Source organism: Jaculus jaculus, chromosome 1, assembly GCF_020740685.1.
Source record: "Jaculus jaculus isolate mJacJac1 chromosome 1, mJacJac1.mat.Y.cur, whole genome shotgun sequence".
Lineage (NCBI taxonomy): Eukaryota > Metazoa > Chordata > Mammalia > Rodentia > Dipodidae > Jaculus > Jaculus jaculus.
The window spans coordinates 59,659,668-59,685,204 of record NC_059102.1 but is presented as its reverse complement, the minus strand read 5'-3'; the positions used below and the strand labels follow the sequence as shown (position 1 = coordinate 59,685,204).

The 25,537-nt window shown below is 38.8% G+C and overlaps 1 protein-coding gene and 1 pseudogene across 2 annotated transcripts in view; one reads left to right on the top strand and one right to left on the bottom strand.

Moving 5' to 3' along the window:
- The window catches only part of Smc5 (structural maintenance of chromosomes 5), an 89,199-nt gene that overhangs the window by 20,593 nt on the left and 43,069 nt on the right, over window positions 1-25,537 (bottom strand). For both annotated transcript variants that reach the window (XM_045153778.1, XM_045153779.1), the window contains exons 11-17: window positions 18,047-18,160; window positions 15,512-15,606; window positions 14,094-14,226; window positions 10,202-10,375; window positions 9,936-10,105; window positions 5,992-6,115; window positions 5,101-5,223 (exon numbers count right to left, since the gene is read on the bottom strand). In XM_045153778.1, coding sequence (XP_045009713.1) covers window positions 5,101-5,223; window positions 5,992-6,115; window positions 9,936-10,105; window positions 10,202-10,375; window positions 14,094-14,226; window positions 15,512-15,606; window positions 18,047-18,160 — 933 coding nt within the window. The remainder of the gene's footprint in view (window positions 1-5,100; window positions 5,224-5,991; window positions 6,116-9,935; window positions 10,106-10,201; window positions 10,376-14,093; window positions 14,227-15,511; window positions 15,607-18,046; window positions 18,161-25,537) is intronic.
- On the top strand, window positions 22,463-24,588 carry LOC105943708 (annotated as a pseudogene).

Here is a 25,537-nt window from a genome sequence, read left to right as displayed (position 1 = left end):
CCTAGGATTAAGGTCTGTCCCTCAAGCCCTAGCATGCAAAACTATTCTTTTTTAAATTGGCCAGGCCTGGTGGCACATACCTTTATTTTTTATTTATTTTTATTTATTTATTTGAGAGCGACAGAGAGGGAGGAAAAAAAAAGAGGCAGAGAGCAAAAGAGAGAATGGGCACGCCAGGGCTTCCAGCCACTGCAAACGAACTCCAGACACGTGCACCCCCTTGTGCATCTGGCTAACGTGGGTCCTGGGGAATCGAGCCTCGAACCAGGGTCCTTAGGCTTCACAGGCAAGCGCTTAACCACTAAGCCAACTCTCCAGCCCGCAAAACTATTCTTATGACTATAAAACTAGATCTTACTAAGGCAAAATTCATTGTTTTGCCTACAAAAGTTGTATTGTGTGGAGACAGCTATCTTTGTTGTAAAATAATGTCTCAATATATCACAGCTTAAAAATAAACATTTACTACATATTTTTTCTTGAAAAAATATCTTAGGCTACCCCACTGAACATCTTGAGGTATATTAAAATAAATAATGTCCAATGATTAAGGTTGGAGTACTTAGGGAATCTGATCATGGTCAAGAATAAAATTAACAAATATTAATCTGCTGATCTCTATTTGTATTCATACTCAGATTAGTAATTTGTCTGAAAAATGTCCTAGAAGGTGATGACATTACCAAACAAACTCACAGCTCCTATATGGTATTCCTTGGGGAAGGCTTAGACCATGTGGTCCAGGCTTGTTTGGAACCTTGCTGGACCATTTGCATTTCCATGGTGATTCTAAAACCAGTTAAGTTGACAATGAAGACTAGCCCACCATACCTGGTCAAGAGGCATGTGTTTTCAAATATTGTTGGATTTTATTTGCTAACATCTAAAAAAATATTTTTCTTTAATTGTAAGGAGAGAGAGATACGGAAAGGGAGAGAATAGACACAGCAGCACCACTTACCACTGCAAATGAATTCCAGACATATGTGCCACTATGTGCATCTGGCTTTATGTGGTACTGGGGAGTTGCATCTGGGCAGATAAGGCGTGCAAGCAAGTGCCCTTAACAGCTGAGCTGTCTCCCCAGCCCTTAAGGAGGTCCCTGTTGCCTCCAAAACATTATAGGCTATTGACAAGGTCCTTTGTTTCCCAGGAGAAGGAGATGGTAAGACCCTATTGCTGGAAGACTTCATGTGCCTAAACAGCAAAGTCACTGAGAAATCAAGCTAGTAGTGAGCAGAAAACCTTCTCTCTGTAGCCCAGCCAACTGAAAGCTGGAAAAAGCTGCACTGTATGCAGTCAAATGGAAGACAGAAGTCATCAGTGGTGAAAATAGTGGATACCAGAAACTTCAAGTTTGGCCAGACAGGCCAAATGACTGAATGAGTACAATAGTGGCAAGTCTGCTCTGGGGAAACCAAATTCTCTCTAATTGAACTGCATGGGAAGGAATACATGCCTGCTACTGAAAACCTAATCAAAAGCCTATGGCAGGGGAGGTCATGAGCCTTAGGTGTATAAAGCCTGCTCTTGTCTGGATAAATGCATACATTACTCTCACCAAATTGCCCTGAAAGCACTACACTTAAAGTTCATAGTCATATATTATTGCTAATCTTACTTCTGGTTAGAGAATCTTCTCTTTTCAGATGGCGATGACCACTGGGGTAACCTAAAAGGCAACACAGTGCTGAGAAGAAGGGATGGAGTGTCCAACATACCCTCCAAGGCTTAAGGTCCATTGCAGAGGAGGTGGTAGAAACAATGTAAGAGCCAAAGGAAGGGTACCACTCCTTACATATAACTGTCTGGACAGAAATTGGCCTCGATATCCATGACCTTGCAGTGCCTACACAAGACCCTCATAATAACAGAAAAAGATGATGACATCAAATTAAAAGACAGAGTAATGGAGACAGGGAGGGGATATGATGGAGAACAGAGTTATGAAGGGGAAAGTAGGGGAAGCGAGGGAAATACTGTGGTTTGTTGTCTGTAAGTATAGAAGTCAATTAAAATATATAAGAATTTCTGTTTCTTCTTTTCTCTTTCCTTCCTTCCTTCCTTCCTTCCTTCTTTCTTTCTTTCTTTCTTTCCTTCCTTCTTTCTTTCCCTCTTTCTTTCTTTCTTTCTTTCTTTCTTTCTTTCTTTCTTTCTTTCTTTCTTTCTTTCTTTCTTTTTTTTTGGTTTTTTGAGGTAGGGTTTCACTCCAGCTCAGGCTCTCCTAGAATTCACTATGTAGTCTCAGGGTGGCTTTGAACTCACGGTGACCCTCCTACCTCTGCCTCCTGAGTGTTGAGATTAAAGGCATGCGCCACCATGCCTGGATACGTTTTCTATTTTTAAAAATACATTTTTTGTTATTTATTTGAGAAAGGGAAGAGAAAGAGAGAGGGAGGGAGGGAGAGAGAGAGAATGGACATACCAAGGCCTCTAGCCACTGCAAACAAGTTCCAGATATATGTGCCACCCCACTGCAAACAAGTTCCAGATGCATGTGCCACCTTGTGCATCTGGTTTATGTGGGTACAGGGATATTGAACCTAGGTCCTTAGGTTTCACAGGCAAGTGCCTTAACCAGTAAGCCATCTGTCTATCTAGCCCCTTTTTAATGTTTTATTAAAATATTTTTAAATTTATTTGCAAGGAGAGAGGATGGGCATACAGGGCCTCTAGCTGCTACAAACTCCAGATACACGTACCATTTTGTACATCTGGCTTTACGTGGGTACTGAAGAACTGAACTTGGGCTACAAGTTGTTTTTTTTTTCCCCTTGGTTTTTTGAGGTAGGGTCTCACTCTAGCTCAGACTGAACTGGAAGTCACTATGGAGTCTCAGGGTGGCCTTTCTCACGCAATCCACTTACCTCTGCCTCCCGAGTGCTGGAATTAAAGGCATGCGCCACCATGCCTGGCTGGGCTACAAGTTTTGCAAACAAGAGCCTATAACCACTGAGAAATCTCCCTAGCTCCTCTGCATCTGTTTTTATGAGACATAGATAATTTTTGTTTGTTTGTTTTTGGGAGAGAGTCTTGCTCTTGCTGAGACTGACCTGGAATTCACTATATAGTCTCAGGCTGGCCTTGAACACAGTGATACTCCTGCCTCAGCCTCCCAAGTGCTGAGATTAAAGGTCTGTGCCACCATGCCCGACTAGGTTGCAGTTTTCTTACTTGGTTAATATCATGTAATGCTAGCCTTATGCAATGTATTGGCAAGAGGACCCCCCACCCCGCTTCACCTTCTAGATGACTTTAGAGAGAGACAGAGAGAAAAAACGGGCATGCCAGGGCCTCCAGCCACTGCAAATGAACTCTAAATGCATATGCCACCTTGTGCACCAGGCTTATATAGGTTGTGTGGAATTAAGCCTGGGTCTTTAGGCTATGCATGCGAATGCCCTAATCACTAAGCCATCTCTCCAGCCCCTGATCCAGGCTTACTCGGGTTACTTATACATTCTTTCCCTGGCCCTATAATCAGCCATTTTCTCCAGTGAGTCATTTCAACAGAAAATCATATTCACAAACAGAACAAAGAAATGTTTGGCTTGCTATTTTTTCTAAATATATTTTTTTGAGATTTACAATATCGGCTTTTCTTTAGTCTGAGACACAGTCTTAAGTTTCAGGTGCTTTCATAAGGGACTGCCCTGCTTTGTGTATGGCATGGGCTTCCTCTCTGTCCAGATGAGTACACGTTGGCAGTTTCATTTTGGTTCTGAGCCTTCCCTTGCCAGTATCAGTCTCATTTTCATGTGGTTACTAATTTATGTCATCCAAGTGTTCACAGGTGTTGTATGAATATTTTTATTTATTTATTTGCAATCAGAGAGGGAGAGAGGGAGAGAGAGAGAGATCAGAGACAAAGACAGAGAGAACAAGGAAAAGAGATGAGAGAAAAGAGGAGAAAGAGAATGGGCATGCCAGGGCCCTTAGCCACTGCACCATCTTGTGCATGTGGTCTTACATGGGTACTAGGGCATCGAACCTGGGTTCTTAGGCTTCACAGGCAAGTGCCTTAACCACTGAGCAATCTCTCTAGCCTAGGTGTTGTATAAAAAAGAACTGTGACTAACCTTTGTTACTAAGTCCTCTAAAACTCCTTGAAATCGAATGGAAAAGATTCTTTGCTATTCACATGTACATTTTTGGGTTTTTTTGCTGAGTTTTGCTAAGGAGGCAACTTAGGATGTCCATGGACAATGCAGAAAGACCAACCATATTAAACTTGAATCATATGATATCAGTACAACTTCCCAAATTCAGACAGCAGGGCTTGAGATTTGAGTTTAACCACATGGCCACTGATTCAATCAATACTGCCCACATAATGGAACCTCAATTAAACTGCAGCTTAGCTAAGCTTCTGCCTAGTCAGCAAAGTAACTGTCAGGACACAGACACATTTTGTTTTTGCATGAAAAGGGTATAGAAACTCTGAATCCTAAGGATCCTCTCAGACATAGTTTTATGCATCCCCTCTAATAAAACTATATATTTAATAGTGTTCTAAGTTATTCTAAAGAATTATTAACCCAGAAGGGGCCTAGCGATCCCCAAACTTCTACACCAAGTAAGGATAGTCTGTTGATGAGCAGTGTTTTTGATTTGTCCACTTTGATGGCACACGTAAATGGTTAGTACCAGAAGAGAAATGCATCCATTGTGGGCACACCCTCAAGCTTATTTCCATTGTATGGGCTGGCCATAAGTTTGTTGTTATACTACTTTAAGTGTTCTTGTAGTTTTAGGAAAAGACTTTCGAGATTCAAAAATTAAGGCACTCGATAAAACAGAAAAACAAGAAATCCCAAGTTTACTGTCACTATTACCATGACGCCAGACCTTCCTTAGAGTTTAAGTTGAGGTTACATTACACCCTCCTCTCTGTATCATACCTCAGTATTCACCCCAGCACAACCATATCAACAGATTAAATTTATGTGTTTCAAGTATTACTTACTCATTAACAGGATGTATTGTTTTAAATTATATAGCGTATCACAACTGCTGTTGCAAATAATGGTATATAAGGTCTATTTTCAAACTGGCTAGAGGCTGGAACCCCAAAATGAAAAATGAAGGTAAAACTCTTACCTCAGTGACACGCAGCTGAGAAGATATGGCCATATAATCTGTATCTAGTTTGTTCTTCTCAGAGATCACAGTAGTGTTTTGAAGAATTAAATCTACTTTTTGCATATGCAAAGAAGTACAAATCTGGAAACAAACAACACCTAAGAATTTAATTTTTATGTTACCTATGATTTAGAACTATGAAAAATGCCACTGTTGTTTCTGCAAAACAAAATTACAAATCACAAGAAATATTTATCTACTGTGACTTGAACCAAAGAGTTCTTAAAGACTACTTTTAAAAAAAAGTGTTTTTCACCAGGTACGGTGGTACACACCTTTAGTCCCAGCACTTGGAAGGCAGAGGTAGAAGGATGATGGTGAGTTTGAGGCCACCCTGACATTAAGTAGTGAATTCCAGGTCGGCCCGGGCTAGATTGAGACCCTACCTTGAAAAAGCAATAAATAAATAAATAAATAATAAAAGAAAGGGTTTCCTAGGCTGGAGAGATGGCTTAGCGGTTAAGGTGCTTGCCCGTAAAACCTAAGGACCTAGGTTTGACTCCCCAGAACCCACATAAGCCAGATGCACAGATAAGAGTATAAGTCTGAAAGTTTGTTTGCAGTGGCTAGAGCCCCTGACATGCAATTCTTTATCTCTGTAATAAATACAAATTATTTTTTTAAAATGCTTTTCTGTGTACATAATGGTCACTTGGGATTAAATAGTTTAGCTTAATGAATTAAGATTATTTATTCATTTCCTATAATGACTTAAATTGATAAAAATTTCTTTTCTTCTTATTGAAATAATAAAAAATTCCATCCCATAATGCCCTCCAAAATTTTTACTCTCTTTTCCTATTTACCAGCTATTTTTAAAAATTGGCTAAAATTAAGAAAATGCCTTACCTTTACAAGACTTGTTAATTCAGTAACAAGTTTTGCTTTCTGAACATTTGTTTCTTTGATTTTATTGTTTGCTTTCCGTTCTTCCTCTTCCAGATTACACGTATCTTGTTCCATCAATTTTATACTGTATGACACACACACGATGATAAAGTCAGATTTACACACCAAATCAAGCAAAAAACACTTAGATCTCCTGCAGTTGTTTTTTTTTTTCCGGGCTACATTTAGCAATATTTTTCAGAAGTATAAACTGCTAGTTCCTAGATTAAATTAATTACAATGCAAAAAACAAACTGTTCAAATAATATTATGTGATGCTCATGGAAGGATAAAGTCAAAATGATGGCTCTGAGTTTCCTCTTGGTCATTCACTGATAAACCGCAAAACACTGAACAAGTTACTCCACTGAGCTTCAGTTTCATCTCTAAATTGCAGATACTAAAAGTTCCCACAAGAGATTCACAAAACAGCAATGTCTACCCCACAACAGATTTATTATATCAAGTTATTACTACTGTTACTAATAGTGTATATGAAAAACACTCCTTATTCAAGAAGAGTTGATCCACAGGTTTAAAACATTAAAGGGACAATATAAGAGCTGGGAATGCTAAGTACAGTGCTTGCCTAAGCCTGGGTTCAATCCTTTACACCACATTCACCAAGCATAGTGGATTATGACAATAATCCCAGCATTCAAGATATGGAAGCAGGAGGATCCAATGTTCAAAGTCAGCCATGCATGGTGGTAGACGCCTTTAATTCCAGCACTCAGGAGGCTAAGGTAGGAGGATCCATGTGAGTTCAAGGCCAGCCTGGGACAACAGAGTGAGTTCCAGGTCAGCCTGGACTAGAGTGAGATTCTATCTTAAAAACAACAACTAGAATATTAGCATAGTGTTTTTATGTGGGGTTACTAGGATTAAAGGTGTGAGAGGACACCAAGAGCCCAGCCATTCTCATGCTTTTAAAGTTTAAGAAACTAAGGCTCAGATAAGATCAGGGATTAAGTGATAAGATATATTTAACAACAAAGTTCATGTTCTTTCCACTACACCATGTTGACTTCAGGAGGGAAAAGGGTAAATAGAGTAAATAACAATTGAGGAATAAATGAATGAATAAATAAGAATGAATAAGTTCAGTGGATAAAGCAGAGGAGAAGCTGCTTTAAGGGAGAGTAGTATTTAAGTCAACACACTTTAATTAGTATTTAATTAATAATTTAATAATGGTAGGAAGCAAAACTAGGTACACACTTACAAAGAAGATCAATTGTGCCATGATGGAGGAACTGAATGGAAAGTCAGGGAAGGTCCAACCACTAAGCCAGATCACCACCATGGTAGGGTAGAAAACAGTGAGCTGGGGATGGGTATCAAAGTTATTTCACTGTGAAAACCATTGTCACTTGATGATGATGGGTCCAATACAATCATCACACAGTAAGGTTTGTCAATGATTGAAGAAGTGATTAAAGTGAAAGGCTAATGGTGATAAAAAGGTTTAAGATTGAAAAAAATTCTAAGAAGATCACAAAAATTATTAATATTTAAAGTAAAAGCTAATGGAAAGTTATTTGCTTCAAAAGTTTAAAAATAAAGAGCAAAACTTCCTAACTTCAAATATAATTTAATTTGTGAATGTAGTGAGAAGCACATATTATGGTAATCGAGGTAACCTTATACTTTACTCAAGGAAATAAGCTGACATTTATTATTAAAGATTAATCTCTGTATGCTTATTCTTATTTAAAACTTATTTATGAGGGTGGGGGAGAGACAGACAGAATTGGTATACCAGGGCCTCCTTCAGCCACTGCAAATGAACTCCAGGAGCATGTGCCACTTTGTGCATTTGACTTTATTTCATCAGGCTGTACAAGTATGTTTCTTTACTGAGCCATCTCTTCATCCTTCTGTAGCTTTATTCTATGAGTAAGTACTTACAAAAACAATAAAAGCTAAAGGCTGTGTTATAGGATGGTGAAAATACTTTAATGGAAGCTCTGCTGTTTCTTCCCAGATTCGGGCATACTAGTAACTTTTAGCCTTTCATATACACTATAGATTTTACAAAAGATCTAAAATCAAACTGTGGATATTAAGTTCTGAAAATGACTGGGCTCTCAAAAAAAAGATACAGTATTTATATTCTATGTAGTATTATGCAACCATTATGGCCAGGCAGACATAATCCTTACTGTAAAAGAGAGAAGAGAATGTAGCTGGATGAATGAGAGAAACCATCAGATGCCCACTCTATCAAACACAGCTTTTTCAGAACTGTTAAGAAATAGCCTAATTTGACAACTTTTCTGTCTGTGCTCCCCCCCCCCCCCCACCACTCTGAACTCAATGGATATCTAAGTATGGTTCACAGTCTCTTGGGCATCCCTAAAATTACCTCAAGGGATCTGTGAGGTTAAATTTTGTTTGTTTGTTTTGTTTTTCAAGGTAGTGTTAGTCCTGGCTGACCTAGAATTCACTATGTAGTCTCAGGGTGGCCTCGAACTCACAGCAATTCTCCTACCTCTGCCTCCCGAGTGCTGGGATTAAAGGCGTACACCACCACACCTGACAAAATTATTTTCATAGTCAGTCAAAGGACATTACTGCCCTTCTCACTGTTGCCACTGGCACTGAGACTGCCAGAGCCACAGTGAGTACCAATGCTAGTGTGCTTTAGAATGAATCAAAGAATGCCAAAAAAAAAAGAAGAAGAAGAAGAAGAAGCAGTGGTGATCACAAGATTTGTCACTGTCATGGACTCAAAATCTCTTTGTTTTGTGACAGTCACCCTATGTGGCCCAAGCTGGTCTCAAACTCAGTCTTCCTGCCCTAGCCTCCTAAGTACTGGGATTACAAGAATGCACTATGACCAGACAAAGTCTTTAAAGCCTGACAGTCCAGATTCAATTCCCCAGTACCCATGTAAAGCCAGATACACAGAATGGCGCATGCATCTGGTGCTTGTTTGTAGTGACTGGAGGCCCTGTTGCGTCCATTCCCCTCTCTGTACTTACAGAAACAAAATAAACAAACAAAGATAATCATGGAAAATGTTAATAAAAATTGAGAAAAAAAAAAAAACCAAAGAAACAAACACACACCCTGCAGATTTATCTAAGAATGCCCTTTATAAAACAGTAAATGCAGATTTTATTAAACTTAAAATTATAACATATGTCTATATATGTCTGTATATATATATATATATTATACATATATATATTTTGTTGTTGTTGTTGTTGTTTTATTTTTCAAGGTAGGGTCTCACTCTAGCCCATCCTGACCTGGAATTTACTATGTAGTCTCAAGGTGGCCTCGAACTCTGGGCAATCCTCCTACCTCTACCTCCTGAGTACTGAGATTAAAGGAGTACAACACCATGCCTGATTTATTTAATATTTTTTTAAAGTACTTATAAAGCATTTCTGCTACATTACATAATAAAAGTGGCTGTTTCAAGGAAAAGTACTTAAGAGAACTCTGAGTTTGCAGTTGGATGTTTTTTAAAAAGGAATACCAGAAAGAATGACAAACAGATTATCGGCCCCATTAGCTGGGGATGGTGGCGTACACTTTTAATTCTAGCACTTGGGAGGCTGAGGTAGGAAGATCACCATGAATTTGAGGCTACCCTGACACTATAGAGTGAATTTCAGGTCAGCCTGGGCTGGAGTGAGACCCTACCTTGAAAAACCAAATAAATAAATAAATAAAACCACCTAGCCAGGCATAATGGCACACACCTTTAATCCCAGCACTCAGGAGGCTGAGGTAGAAGGATCACTGTGAGTTTGAGGCCAGCTGGAAACTACATAGTAAATTCCCTGGGCCAAAGTGAGACCCTACTTGGGAGGTAGGGTGGGAGGTGAGAAGCCTCACCCATACATTGCTCTGTGCCCTCCCAGCCTCCATACAAAAGGGCTAAAAGATACCTTCCAAGCTTGGAACTAATTTTTTGTTCCAGTTGTCTTTTCTTGGTTTTTCTTTCAAGAAGTTCTTTCTTCTTTTGTCTAAGTTCATTGTCTTTGTGTTCTAGATGTCTATTTGTATCACGTAAGGCAATCAATCCGGCTTCCACTATTTGTAATTTTCTATTAATTTCCTATGGGATATTCAAGGTTATTGACAATTTCTTTAAAGGAATTTAAGGTATCAGAAATCCAGTTAATTCTCTAATAATCAAAACAAAGCAACCAACCTTTAGCTGGTCTTCCAAGTGTCTTCTCTGCTCGAGATCAACAGTGACTGTGAGAAACTGGGCTACTTTCAGGGACGTGTTACTAGAAATAACTTTGTTTGAATAAAAAGAAGTTTTCAACACATACTTTTCTTCTGCCGTATAAATTTGTTTTAATCGGGTTTCTTGTATTACCTATAACGGGAAGCAAGAATTCATGAACATCTAGTAAAACTTCTGATACATGCTTTAAAACTCTGAATAACAACATAAACCAAATAAATCTTGGAATATGAAGATATATTAGATGTACATTTAGAAAACCTACCTAGTGACGTCTCTACAATGGGGTCTGATACCTGTCAGGGGAGTATTTTGGAGAACAGCATGAAGGAGGAGAACCAGGAGACTTGCACACTTACCTCATTCTATCAGCTCTCTTGGAGCTATATTTTAAAAAAAAAAAAAATACTTATTTTTATTTATTTGACAGGAGAGGTAAGGGAAGGAAAGAGGGAGGGAGGAAGGGCAAAAGAATGGATGCAGCACCATAGCCTCTAGCCACTGCTAACGAACTCCAGATGCATGCACCACTTTGTGCATCTGGATTATGCGAGTACTTGAGAATCAAACCTGGGTTCTCAGGCTTCACAAACACCTTAACTGCTAAGCCATCTCTCCAGCCCTCATGAAGCTATTTTTAAGAGATACCAGGAGCCAAGGGCCTAGTATATTGAACTATGTTATCTCAGGTAAGTAATTTGTTCTCTCCTTTCTTCAGTTACATTGCTCAAAGGCAGAGTACACTTAACTTCTCCATACTTAGAAATGGAAATGTGGACTTCCAGTGAAGATGGTGGTATAGGAACCACACCAAAGCAGGCCAGGGGAGAGAGAGAGAGGAAAAAAAAAAAAAAGAACCCAGCAAAATATACTCTTCTGCTAAAAAGTGAAGGTTTAGAAGAAATTATTATCAACCACAGCAGAGAAGCAGGAGAGATCCAGAGCATCTAGAGACCATAGAAGCAGGCAGAAGCGGCTCCAGCAGCAGCGGCAGCAGGTCCTCCAGCCTAGGCTGCCAGGCTTGGCCTGAGTCACAGGAAAAGCCAGGTGAAGGGATTTTCCACTCACACCAGCGTCCTAGCAAACTCAAGAAACCTGAAAGAGTGTAGGACTACAGGGGCCACCAAAGCAGCTAGTGAGGAAGAGGATCGCAGGAATCAGTGGTCCAACTTCAGGCCCCATACACAGCCTCCCTCCCCCCCCCCCCCCCCCCCAGCCAGCACAAGCAGCAGAAAGGACCAGAGACCTGGGGAAGGGAGCTCACCTACACAGCACCCGTAACAGGCGATCAGAGCAGTGACCTACGGACCCAGCCAGCCTACCTGAGCACATACCACAGCAAAGAGGGACACAAGTGGGCGTACAGCATAGCCGAGACAAAAGCTGTCCCAAAAGGTAACTGAAATTACACCAAAAAAGCCTGGCATATAGGCTTGTGTTGGAAGTGCTAATTGTACCTTCCATGTCAGAATAAATTATGTGTTAAATCTGATGGATGGTCAGATTTGCCATTCTTAAATAAGCTATATTTTGGAGTTGTCATTTGTTGCTTCCTGATCTATAATGCCTTTGTTTCCTCTTCTGTCGTTTCTTGGGGCAGGGTCTCACTTAGTCACAAGCTGACCTTGGAAACCTCTACATAACAGAAATCTCAGCCTCCCAGTTGACAGAATCAAGGGCAACACACATCCTTAGGGACTTGACTAAATATTAGAGGATCTATTTGTTTTAACATTTACTCTTGCATAAATACTCTGTGCTGGTTTTCATTGAATGTGTATATTGTTGAGTTAAATTTTAGAATTTTCCTATATTTTATTCCACCCAGCCTACTAAAATACTCACACAGGAGCCAACCTCAACACTTTTTTTTGAGGTAGGGTCTCACTCTGGTCCAACCTCAACACTTAGGGTCACTTTGATGGTTACTCTGAGAGTCTTTTAAGAGCCACACCTAGCACCTTAAGCTCATATCCTGAAGATATATAAGAACAGATTGATTGATACATCTAAGAATACTGCAGATAATTAGAAAACCTGAGCATCAAATTAATCCAAGATGCAAAAATCTCTACATAATACAAGAAACACAAAAAGTCAAGAAAATTCCACCCTGATACCTACACCAGTCTCTTCAACAAATGGTACTGGGAAAACTGGCTATCTGTATATAGAAGATCAAATAATAAAAAATTTTTTTTAAAAAGAGATCAAATTATCATAATTTGCAGATGATATGATTTTATACAGAAAGGACCCGAAAGACTACCAGCAAACTCTTAGAGCTGATAAACACTTTTGGCAACATAGCAGGATACAAAATAAACACAGAAATCAGGAGCTTTCTGATATAGTAAAAACAAACATGGAGAAGATTAAATCATGGAATCTCTCCCATTCATAAATTGCCTCAAAATAAATAAATAAATAAAGTACCTTGGACTAAATCTTTTTTGATTTTCATATGTATGTATGAAAATAGAACCTTGTCTTTCTCCATGCACAAGAACCAAATCCAGATGGATCAGGGATCTTAATATCAGATCTTAAACTCTGAAACTGCTAGAGGAAAAAGGAAAAACCCTTCAACATATTGCCATAGGCAATGACTTTCTGAATATAAATAAGACCAATAAACCAATGGGAACTCATGAAATTGCAAAGCTTTTGTACAGCAAAGGACACTGTGGAGAGAACAGAGAGACAACCTACAGAAAATCTATGCCAGCTATACATCTCACAGAGGGTTAATAAAAATTCATGATATTCTGAATAAGACATATGAAAGCCTACTTTTCTGGATAATGGCCACAGACTATTACTAGAAAATTTTCACTGCCACTGATAGGATACCTTCCAGTGAGTTGTTGGCCAGGAGGCTCCTGTTGTCTCCAAAACATTACAGGCTATTGCCAAGGCCCTTGGGTTCCCACCAGAAACAGATGGTCAAGACCCTATTGCTGAAGATTCCACATGCCTGGGAGGCAAGGTCACTGAAAAATCAAACTGGGGCTGAGCTGAAAAGCTCCTTCCTTATCACCCCACTGAAAGCTGGAAAAAGCTGCACTGCATTTAGCCCTATGGGACAGAAGTCATCAATAGTAAAAACAGTAGACTGGAAGCCTCAAGTTTCGTCAGACAGGTCAAATGACCAAAGGGTGCAATAGTGGTATGTCCCATCTAATTGGATTGGAGGCATGCTCTATGGGAGGCAATACATGCCTGGTATTGAAAACCTAATCAAAAGCCTGTGGCAGGGGAGGTCATAGCCTTAAGAGTACAAAGCCTGCTCTTGTCTGGCTAAATGTATATATTATGCTCACCAAACTGGCCTGTAAGCACTACACTTAATATTCATATTTATATGTTAATGCTAATCTTACTTTTGGTTAGAGAAGCTTATATTTTCAGATGATGGTGGACCCTGGACAACACAGCACTGAGAAGATGTGACGGAGGAATGCCCAGGACTGAAACAACTAGTTAACACCGTATCAATTTTGTTATAAAGAATTAGTTAACATTTACTGTTTTATGTCATATTAAGATTGCTGACTTAAGTCAGGTAGGCATGGTGGTGCTCGCCTTTAATCCCAGCACTCGGAGGCAGAGGTAGGATCACCGTGAGTTCGAGGCCAACCTGAGACTACATAGTGAATTCCAGGTCAGCCTGGGATAGAGTGAGACTCCCCACCCCACGACACACACACACACACACACACACACACACACACACGAAGACTGCTGAATACAGTATAATTTCTGCACGGTTAAAAACAATAGAATATTATGTCCACTTACATTTCTGATACTTTCTGCCTCAGCCAACACAAGCTAGGTACTTTCTTACCCGTTCAATTTTTTCTCTGGTTCTTTCCGTTCCCACAGGAACCTCATGAATATGATACTGGCAGCACAGGTAACTCATCACAGGATCAGGAGCATCAAATAACTCCCGCAAGTAAGAGAAAAATCCATACTGTCTGCAAAGAAATAATCCTGATTTGATTTTTCACCTTAAAGTATAAAGTTAAAAACTGCTAACAAATGGCCAGTAACAATAAACAAAATACATATTTTTTTCAACCATAATTAGAGAAAAAGTAACTTTTCATTTTTATTTCATATTATTTACTTCCCTGCTACAAGTTTAGCTTTTTAAAAATTCTTAAAGAAACTTATTATTTATTTTATTTATTTGGAGGGGGAGGGAGGGAGAGAGAGGGGCGCAGATAGAGTAAGAGAGAGGTAACTGGTGCACCAGGCCTTCAGCCACTGCAATCAAACTCCAGACGTGTGCATTACCATGTGGGCATGTATGACCTTATATAACCTTGTGCCTCTGGCTTATGTAGGATCTGGATAGAAGAACATGGGTCCTTAGGCTTTGCAGGCAAGCTCCTTAAATGCTAAGCCATCTCTCCAGTCCAAGTTTAGCTTTTTATGATTATACATTAAGTAGCTCTTTTGGTGTTACTTCTCTTGTTTTCATATTAAGAATGCTTATAATTAGAGCTTGAGAGATAGCTTAGGGGTTAAGGTGTTTGCCTGCAAAGCCAAAGGATCTGGGTTCCGTTCTCCAGATCCCACGTAAGCTAGATGCTCAAGGTGGTACACGCGTCTGGAGTTTGTTTGCAGTGGCTGGAGGCCCTGGCATAGCCATTCATTCTCTCTCTTTCTCAAATACATAAAGTATATTTTAAAAATAGAAAAAAGTAAATATTTAAAAAGAATACTATAATTATTTAAAATGGAATTTCTACATTAAGTCCTTATAGAAATTATTTTTACATTATAACATAATTTGATATTTTATATTTCCAGTAGCTAACTAATCTTCTACCTTTACTAAAATATTTTACTATCTTTCTTCAGTCTAATACTGTTCCACTCACTTGAAACATCTCCTTTCTCAAGCATTAATGATTCCCCATAACACACTCCTGGCCTCAATATTTCCTGACTTTAGACTTTAAAAGAGATTTTAAAAGATAGTAGCTGGGTATGATGGTGCACACCTTTAATCCCAGCTGTCTCGAGAGGCAGAGGTGGGAGAATCACTGTGAGTTCGAGGCCACCCTGAGACTACATAGTGAATTCCAGGTCAGCGTGGACTAGAGTAAAACCCTACCTCTAAAACCCAATAAGTAAATAAATAAATAGACTAATACAGCCAACAACAAACATATAATGTGAAGGAGATAATTAAAATATATTTAAAATTATTCAATGTTCAAGTTAGTTCTAATAATAATTTTCATGATTTACTTTAGCTCATTCAGAGATCTTGAAGGTGCTTTGTCTGCGTATGAATTCTTGGGCGCAATGACAGCATTTACTTTTAACTTCTTATTGTCACGAACCTGAATATAGGGAAAAGACAGTATTATTACTTTAAGATGTATTCTCATCATAATCCCCTATCACCTCCTCGTGTACCCTCTATTCCTTGTCCCCCTTCCAGTAAACCCCTTCTTCCCAAATAGTCTCTTTTCTACTTTGATACTTTTTCGTTGTAACAATTTTATTTTAATTACCACATATTCTCAAATGCAGTTATATTTAAAGTTACCAAATTCCCACCAAAAAGCATACTATGATTAAAATTTTGAACAATAAATTAAAAAAATTATCTATTGGCAAGGAGAATGAATGAAAGAACAAACGAATAAATGGAAAGATGACAACGGGTGTCTCAGGGGCTCTAGCCATTGCAAATAAACTCCAGACACATAAAGCATCTGGCTTTATGTGGGTATTAAGGAAATGAACCTCAGTTATTAGGCTTTGCAAGCAAGCACCTATAATCACTGAGCCATCTCAGCAGTCCCCAATGGATTTAAATGGAAATTTATTTCCTTTGAAGTATTTTTTTAACCAAATTCTGTATATTTTACTTTATTTATTGCTTTTTTGAGACTGTCTTACCATGCGGTCTAGAATATGCTACATAGCCTAGGCTGGCCTCAAACTTCTTGTAATCTACCTGCTTGCTTTAAGCCCCTAAGTGCTAGGATTATAGGCTTGTGCCACCATGCCTAGCAAAGATTGTAGATATATATATATATATATATATACACACACACACATATAAATTTTTTTTTTTTTTTGTTTTTCAAGGTAGGGTCTCACTCTAGCCCAGACTGACCTGGAATTCACTATGGAGTCTCAGGGTGGCCTTGAACTCATGGCAATCCTCCTACTTCTGCCTCCTGAGTGCTGGAATTAAAGGCGTGCGCCACCACGCCCGGCAAAGATTGGATATTTAATGGTAATCAGAACAACATTTTGTTTTGATTTTTCGAGGTAGGGTCTCACTCTATCCCAGGCTGACCTGGAATTCACTATGTAGTCTCAGGGTGGCCACCTACCTCTGCCTCCCGAGTGCTGGAACTAAAGGCGTATGCCATGATACCTGACAGAACTTTTTTTTGTTGTTTTTTTGAGATAGGGTTTTGCTCTAGCCAAGCCTGACCTGGAATTTACTATGTGGTCTTGAACTCATGGCAATTCTCCTACTTCTGCCTCCCAAGTGATGGAATTAAAAGTGTGTGCCACCATGCCAGGTCTTTTTTTGTTTTAAGAACATTTAAAAAATATATTGCATTTATTTGTAAGCAGAGAGAGAAAAGAAAGACAGGAAGAATGGTTATGCCTGGGCCTCTAGATGTTGCAAACAAACTACAGATACATGCGCCACTCTGTGCATCTGGCTTTGCATAGGTACAAAGTGCACATGTGCCTGGAATTTGTTTGCAGAGGCCCATGCATGCCCATTCTCACTCTCTCTCTGCTTACAAGTAAATATATAATATATAAGTGGATATATTATATACATTATATATATATATAATATTTTTGATATATAAAATACACAAATCTTTTTTTAAAAAACAAAACAATGTTTTATCTTTTGAGAGAAAGAGAGAGAGAGCACTTTATTTTCATGTTTGATAAGCACTGACAGCAGAAATTGGACAATATGCTAGCTGCCAGAGATAAGAAGGACTCTTAAAAAAAAAAAAAATTTATTTGAAGGAGGGGAGGCAGATAGAGAGAAAATGGCTCGCCAGGGCCTCCAGCCATTGCAAACAAACTCCAGATGCATGTACTACCTTGTGCATCTGTCTTATATGGGTCCTAGGAAATTTAACCTGGGTCCTTTAGCTGTGCAGGCAAGTGCTTTAATCACTAAGCTAGCCCTCTAGCAGAAGAAGGACTCTTCTTAAACATTTGTGTATTAGAGAATAAAAACCCCTTCAACTGATTTATGGTCCTGCCATATTGCCATATTGCAATAGCTAATAAGCACTTCTGAATATTTCTATACTTAACATCTGTCTTTTGAAGTAGGTAAGTATTACCCCCTCCCATATTTAAGTTAAGGTGACTGGAGGCAAACAACACTTAAGCAACTTCTAAGTTGGATTCTATTTCAAAAAAATCTTACTTATATTAAAAAGTATCAATACTACATTTATTCCTCTGTAAAGAAAAAATGGAATTCATTCATCCCAAAAAGGATGTCTAAGACCTAAGGTCCCTCATGATACTGTTTCCCTTAAAACAGGGTGAATTGTTCTTCAAATTAATTTGAAAACAGGGTACAGGTGAAATTCTGTGCTGTTTTCCTATTATAAAATAAACTTGTTCCCCTATGATAGGAATAAAATGAGTATAACTTAGTAATTTTACACAGGAGTTAACTGTTGGTGAAATTAGTGGCCACCTTTTACTATAGAAGCTCAAATCTAAAGCAATGAAAGATAAGGGCTAGCTACATGAAAAATGTTTTGTACTTGCCTCTTTGAGAAAAATTTCCATATCTTCTTGACTTTCAAATACAAATGCTCTCAAATCATTTGATGAAATATGATTTTCAACATACTTGGCATTTTTATTATCTTTCATATTAATCTAAAAAAAAATCAAAAAGTAAGTTTTCCCCAAACCCACAGATTATTAGAATGTAGCTATATTTATCTTGGATTTAGTTAATCAGATTAAGCTTACCACTAAGAAAAAAAGAGAATGGCTAAATGCTGAAGACTCATTTCAAAACATTCAATTTGTTACTCTGAAACAACACATAAAAAAAATCTGAGCAGTACTTAAAACAGTGATTTTAATATTGTATAAGAAACAGCTTTCATTTCTAGTCAACTCATTGAAAATAGTCTTAAAGACTGAACATTGTTCATTTTTCTCAGTATTTTCCTTTTTTGCTTTTTTAAAAAATTTATTTATTTGAGAGCGACAGACACAGAGAGAAAGACAGATAGAGGGAGAGAGAGAGAGAATGGGTGCGCCAGGGCTTCCAGCCTCTGCAAAGGAACTCCAGACCTGTGCGCCCCCTTGTGCATCTGGCTAACGTGGGACCTGGGGAACCGAGCCTCGAACTGGGGTCCTTAGGCTTCACAGGCAAGCGCTTAACCGCTAAGCCATCTCTCCAGCCCTCAGTATTTTTCTTAATTTTCATGACAACTTCATATTGTACTTGGCAATAACTAACAGGTAGATAAACATAACCTGAAGAACAAAACTTTTATAAAATTCATTGAAAAAAATGTGCTATGGCAAGCACAACTATTCATGCCTTCAAGAGAAACCGTAAGCTTGTACCACCACCACATGAACTTCCTTATTCTGAGACAGGACTCACTAGGTTTTCAGACTGTCCTAGAACACATTATGTAGCCCACATTTATCCTGAACTTAGGGTTCTCCTGCTTGAACTTCCCGAATATAAGAATTACAGGCATGTACCATAAGTTTAAAATATTCACTAATTACATATTCTGCATGCATGGCTCAATTCCACAGCAGAAGTTAAAAAGGTCAGGAAAGAGCCAGGTGGAAGAGGTGGTGCATGTCTTTAATCCCAACACTCAGGAGGCAAGGGTAGGCATGAGTTCAAGGCCACCATGAGACTACATAGTGAATTCCACTTCAGTCTGGGCCAGAAACAAAACAAAAAAAGGCCAGGGAAAACAACAACAACAACAAGCCTGAAAAAGTGTACTGTCTTTCACTCGGATTAACAAGAATGTGATAAAGCTCTAATTATAAAACATGGACAACTTCCATCATGGATTTTGGGGATACATATGGAAATCATATTTCTTGAAAACACACTGAAAAACAAAGTATTTATGTAGGATGAAGTATGCTAGCTTTAACTAGGGCCCTGTGCTGAGGGTTCAGTTGAGAGGGAGAACATGTGCCTATATGCACAAAGCTCTAGGTTCCACCTCCAGCAACATCTTAAAAGGAGAGGGACAGGAAGAGGGAGAAGGGGTATACTAAGACAGCACAACGTTTGTCATAGCAGTTTAATAAATGTGAAAACTGGGAAAGCAGACTTAAACATCTAACTACATGGGGCATAATCACTACTGACACTTAATGTCTACTGGTTCACATTTTCTATATTCAGCAACCTTACTACACGAAATGCTACAGATGAAAGAAAATGTAACTGGATGTTCACTTCACCTTACATACACTATAAAGATACACACAATATGAGAGAAGTAATTTTTAAAAGAAGCTATGGATAACCCAGCACAGACTTTAACTCTCACTCCTTTTCCCAGGCACACTCAGTTTGTGTAGCACTAACAGTGACTGACTTCAAGGAACATGGACCCAACTTTTTGGTTCTTCAGCTTCCAGGTTCTTAGAAAGCTCCTTTTCTTCACTTGTCCAAGTTCTTCAAAGAACTGTACAGGCACATCTTCATGGTCAAAGTAATATGTACAAGACAGCCCTCCAAGATCTGATGGTTAATGTAGTCTGTTTCACAGTTTCTTTAAAATGAAAACTTCCAGGGCTGCAGAGGTGGCTTTGTGGTTAAGGCATTTGCCTGCAAAGCCAAAGGACTTTGGTTCAATTCCCCAGGACCTACGTAAGCCCGATGCACAGGTGGCACATGCATCTGGAGTTCATTTGCAGTGGCTGGAGGCCCTGGTATTCCCATTCTCTCTATCTCTCTGCCTCTTTCTCACTCTTTCAAATAAATAAATAAAAATAAATTTAAAAAATGAATACTTCCTAGATAGAGAGGTGCCACCTTGTGCATATGGCTTAAGTGGGTCTTGGTTACTCAAACCTAGGTCCTTTGGTTTTGCAGGCAAGTAAGTGCCTTAACCACTAAGCCATCTCTCCAGCTCTAAATTGTTCATATATTATTAAACCTAACCTACAGCAATGTACTTAATGACAAAACTGGATTCCATTGTAAGAACAGCTCATTTATTTCACTTATCAAGAGTCTCTGAAAATGACCTTTTGCTTCACCATTCTGTTCTCATTAGAGAACAATATTGTTCTATATTGGTATACTTTTCTACTCTTATTGGAAACAGATGGACCAGATTTTAAGTTTGCATGTTAAGATGGTAGCATTTTAACAAGACTTGAAGATCTGACTAAGTATGTATGCAGATCTGCATAGAGGGAGGAGCTAGGAAAGGTAAAGTTTGTGCTACGAAGGGTGGAAAAAGCAGAATGTATTTTTTTTTTTTTTTTGAGGTAAGGGCTAAAAATTAGCTCTGGCTGATCTGTAATTCACTATGTAATCTCAGAGTGGTCTTGAACTCATCGCAATTCTCCTACCTCTGCCTTCCAAATGCTGATATAAAAGGTGTGTGCCCCGCAAGAATGTATCTTTTTTATATTAAAAGACTCAAAGGCAATTTAAAATGTAAATACATGGGGCTGGAGAGATGGCTTAGTGGTTAAGCACTTGCCTGTGAAGCCTAAGGATCCTGGTTCAAGGTTCGATTCCCCAGTACCCACATAAGCCAGAGGCACAAGGTGGTGCATGAGTCTGTAGTTTGTTTTCAGTAGCTGGAGGCCCTGATGCTCCCTATCTTTCTCTCTGTATTGCTCTCTAATAAATAAAAATAAACAAAGTCTTAATATTATAAAAAATAAGTAAATTTAAAAAGTGTAAATACATGCCAATTATTGATATGACTTGGTGACAGGCTATTTCAAAATGAAATGACAAGATGACAATAAGTCTGATGAAATTCTGAAATATTTTGAGTTAGGCATTATAAGTCTGTAAATAATTATAATTATATCATAACATATCAAGGGTGAAAATAGTCTCGTTATTTTTATTTTATTTTATTTTTTTGAGGTAGAGATCCATTCTAGCCCTGGCTGACCTGTAACTCAATATGTAGTCTCAGGGTGGCCTCGAACTCACAGTAATCCTCCTACCTCTGCCTCCCAAGTGCTGGGATTAAAGGCATGTGCCACCATGCCTGGCTTCGTTATTATTTTTAATCAAACCCATATGTATGTTTAAATTAGAAAGTCTTTATCTTGCACAAGTGTTCTTTTTGTTGCTATTTCTGGACAGAGTCTCACATGTAGCCTAGACTGGCATGGAACTTGTATGCAGCCAAGGCTGGCATCAAACTCAATCCTTCTGCTTCAGCCTCCCAAGAGTTAAGATTACAGAAATGCAAAATACTGTAATGATACATATCTGAGCAAGAAAAGAACTTTTCATGCATATTAATTTTGCTAATATAAGATATGACCAAGATTAAAATCTGCTGAATGTGGTGGTGCATGTCTTTAAGCCCAGCACTTAGAAAGCAGAGGTAGGAAGACTGTTGTGAGTTCGAAGACAGCTTGAGACTACTTAGTGAATTCCAGGTCAGCTAGGCTACGGTGAGATCCTACGTCGAAAAGCCAAAAGATTAAAATCTATGTAAAATGACTCAATAAAGTATGAGTTACACAAAATAGAAAACTCTTTATGAATCCTGTAAAAGTCTATATTCTTTTTAAAAAGAATGGGCTGGAGAGATGGTTTAGTGGTTAAGACACTTGCCTGTGAAGCCTAAGAACCCAGGTTCTATTCCCCAGTACCCATGCAAGCCAAATGCATAAGGTTGTGCATGTGCCTGGAGTTTGTTTGCTGTGGCTAGAGACCCTGGTGCACTCATTCTCTCTATCTGCCACTTTCGCTCTCTCAAATAAATAAATACATAGCTTTAAAAAAAATTTTTTTAGAAAGGCTCCCAGGAGGCAGGACCTCCCAGAGGCACTGGACACTGAGTCGGGACAGGGACGGGTGGCTTCCTTTCCACCTGGACTGGAGCCCGGGCTCCTTCGTTCCTCTCCACCCACCCGGGGATGCAGCTTCTGGAAAAGAATTATACTTCCACGTACTCCAGGTTGTGTACTATGGATGGAAACCATTTAAGTTTATAATGTCAAAAATTTCTCTTAGACCAAAGGTATCTTCTACAAAGGTTAACAGAGTGGGTAGACCCATCATTTGATGATTTTTCAGAGACTACGGACATCTCTACTGTTACTGCCTCATCTTTAGGTTTGAATAACTTGAGTCACACTAGAAAAAATGTACCTTCCATTTTAGAAAGTAGGAGATTTCCAGCTAGAAAAAGAGGAAATCCATCTTCCTTAGAACAGATGTTTGATCTAGAAAATTCGAAAGAACATCTGTCTGACAATGAGCCTTCGGTGGGTAAATACAAACCAGAAACTCAGCATGAACTTGTGTGCATAAAAAGAAAACTGAAGAAGTTGAGGCCTGGTTAAAGGCTGAAGTTTTAGAAAGGAAGTCAAAGCAGGGTGGATCTGTTTTATTAATAACAGGTCCTCCTGGACGTGGAAAGACTGCTACTATAAAAATACTATCAAAGGAGCATGGGATTCAAGTACAAGAATGGATTAATCCAGTTTTACCAGAATTCTAAAAGGATGAGTTCAAGGAGATCCTTAGCTTTGAATCAAACTTCCGTATGTTTTCATATCAATCTCAGATAGCAGGCTTCAAAGAATTTCTACTAAGAGCAACAAAGTATAACAAACTGCAAATGCTTGGAGATGATCTGACAACTGACAAAAAGATCATTCTGGCTGAAGATTTACCTGACCAAGTTTATCGAGAATCTCATACTTGCATGACATTCTAAGGAAGTATGTGCAAGTTGGCCGTTGTCCTCTTATATTTATCATCTCTGACAGTGTAAATGGAGATAATAATCAGAGGCTACTGTTTCCAAAAGAAATTCAGGAAGAGTGTTCTATTTCAGCCATTAGTTTCAATCCTGTGGCGCCAACAATTATGATGAAATATCTTAATTGAATAGTGACTATCGAAGCTAGTAAGAATGGAGGAAGAATTACTATCCCTGAGAAAACTTCTCTAAAGTTGCTCTGCCAAGGATGCTTTGGTGATATTAGAAGTGCAATAAACAGCCTTCAGTTTTTCTCTTCAAAAGAAGAGAACAACTTATGGCCAAGAAAGAAAGGAGCTTCATTAAAATCAGATCCTGCACTGTCAAAATCTAAGCAAAGAAAAAAGCCTGATGTTTTTGAAAATCAAGAGGTCCAAGCTATTGGTGGCAAAGATACTTCTCTCTTTCTATTCAGAGCTTTGGGGAAAATTCTGTATTATAAAAGAGCACCTTTGACAGAATTAAACTCACCTCGGTTGCCATCTCACTTAATAGAGCATGAACGGGATACATTACTTGTTCAACCTGAGGAGATAGTAGAAATGGCACACATGCCAGGGGAGTATTTTAATATATATCTTCACCAAATCTACATAGACTTCTTCATGGAAGTGGATGATCTTATGAGAGCCAGTGAATTTCTGAGTTTTGCAGATATCCTCAATAGTGACTGAAATACACGCTCTTTACTCAGGGAATATAGTACATCTATAGCTACAAGAGGTGTGATACAGTCCAACAAAGCCCGGGGATTTGCTCATTGTCAAGGAGGAGGATCAAGTTTCCGATCCTTACATAAGCCTCAGTGGTTTCTAATAAACAAAAAACATCGAGAAAATTGCCTGGCTGCAAAAGTACTTTTTTCCGACTTCTGCCTCCCAGTTTTTTGTCTGCAGAACTCAGCTATTGCCATATCTTGCTCTGCTGACCATTCCAATGCGAAATGAAGCTCAGGTTTCTTTTATTCAAGATATTGGAAGACTTCCTTTGAAACGACATTTTGGAAGATTGAAAATGGAAGCCCTGGCTGACAGGGACCATGGAATGCTAGACCCTGACCTTGGAGATGAAGGCCAGTTTAACAGAAGAGAGCCTGCAGAGGAAACCCAGCGTGAACCCACTCAAATTGCTGATCCCGAAACTTGGTCTCTTCCTTTGAGTCAGAATAGTTGGAGTGACCTGCCTGCCAGCCAGCCTCAGCCTTTTTCCTCCAAAGAGGATGTGGAAGAAGAGGACATGACAATAGAGGACTATGACAGTGATGAGGCATGGACACCAGCCTGCGCTAGATTGCTACTTGACAGATTCATTTCGGTTTTATTCAGTGGTACTTGAACAGTTTATGTGCTTCCTGGCTAATCACAAACAACTTTTTAAAATTCTTCAGTTCTATTAGTATTTATCACAGTCTCTTCTGTCGTGGAGTAAATAGATCAAGTCTATAAATACTTAGTGTTTTTCTCTAGTATTTATTTAGTCTTGTGAATGGTTTAGGCCTAAGATAAGGAGGTCACTGCATGTGAAGTATGTTTGAACATTATTCTAAATACCAGAAAATGTGAAAAATAATCCAGAATATAAAAAATTTTATGAGGTATTGTAAATGTGATTTATAAAATAGGATGCAATTATGAGTGTAAATAAATTTTGTGCCTTATTTACAAAAAAAAAAAAATTTAAGTCGGGTGTAGTGGCGCACGCCTTTAATCCCAGCAATTGGAAGGCAGAGGTAGGAGGATCGCCATGGGTTTGAGGCCGCCGTAAGACTACATAGTGAATTTCAGGTCAGCCTGAGCTAGAGTGGGATCCTACATCGAAAAACAAAAAACAAAAACAAACAAAAACCTTTAAAAGAAAAGAAATAATCTCAGTGATTCTGGAGTAAATTTTAAGTTTACTGACACATACCTACATCATTAATAAAGAATAAAATTTGTTTACTCTTTAATCCCTTTACATAGTGAAACTAATTACTTTACAGTTTAGATGGAAATTATCCTAGTAAATCCATGGTCACAATTCATTCAATGATTTGCTAAATATGTTTCTCCTCTCCTCTCCCCTCCCCTCTCCCACTTTCTCTTGAAGCAGGGTCTTACTCTAGGCCAGGCCAACCTGGAACTCACTGTGTGGCCATGGCTGACCTTGAACTCACAGCAACCCTCCTACCTCAGCCTCCCAAGTGCTGGAATTAAAAGTGTATGCCACCATACCTGGTTAGCATCATATTCTTGATGACCCACAAGCATTAATAAGAGCTACCAAATATTTTATGGCATCAAGC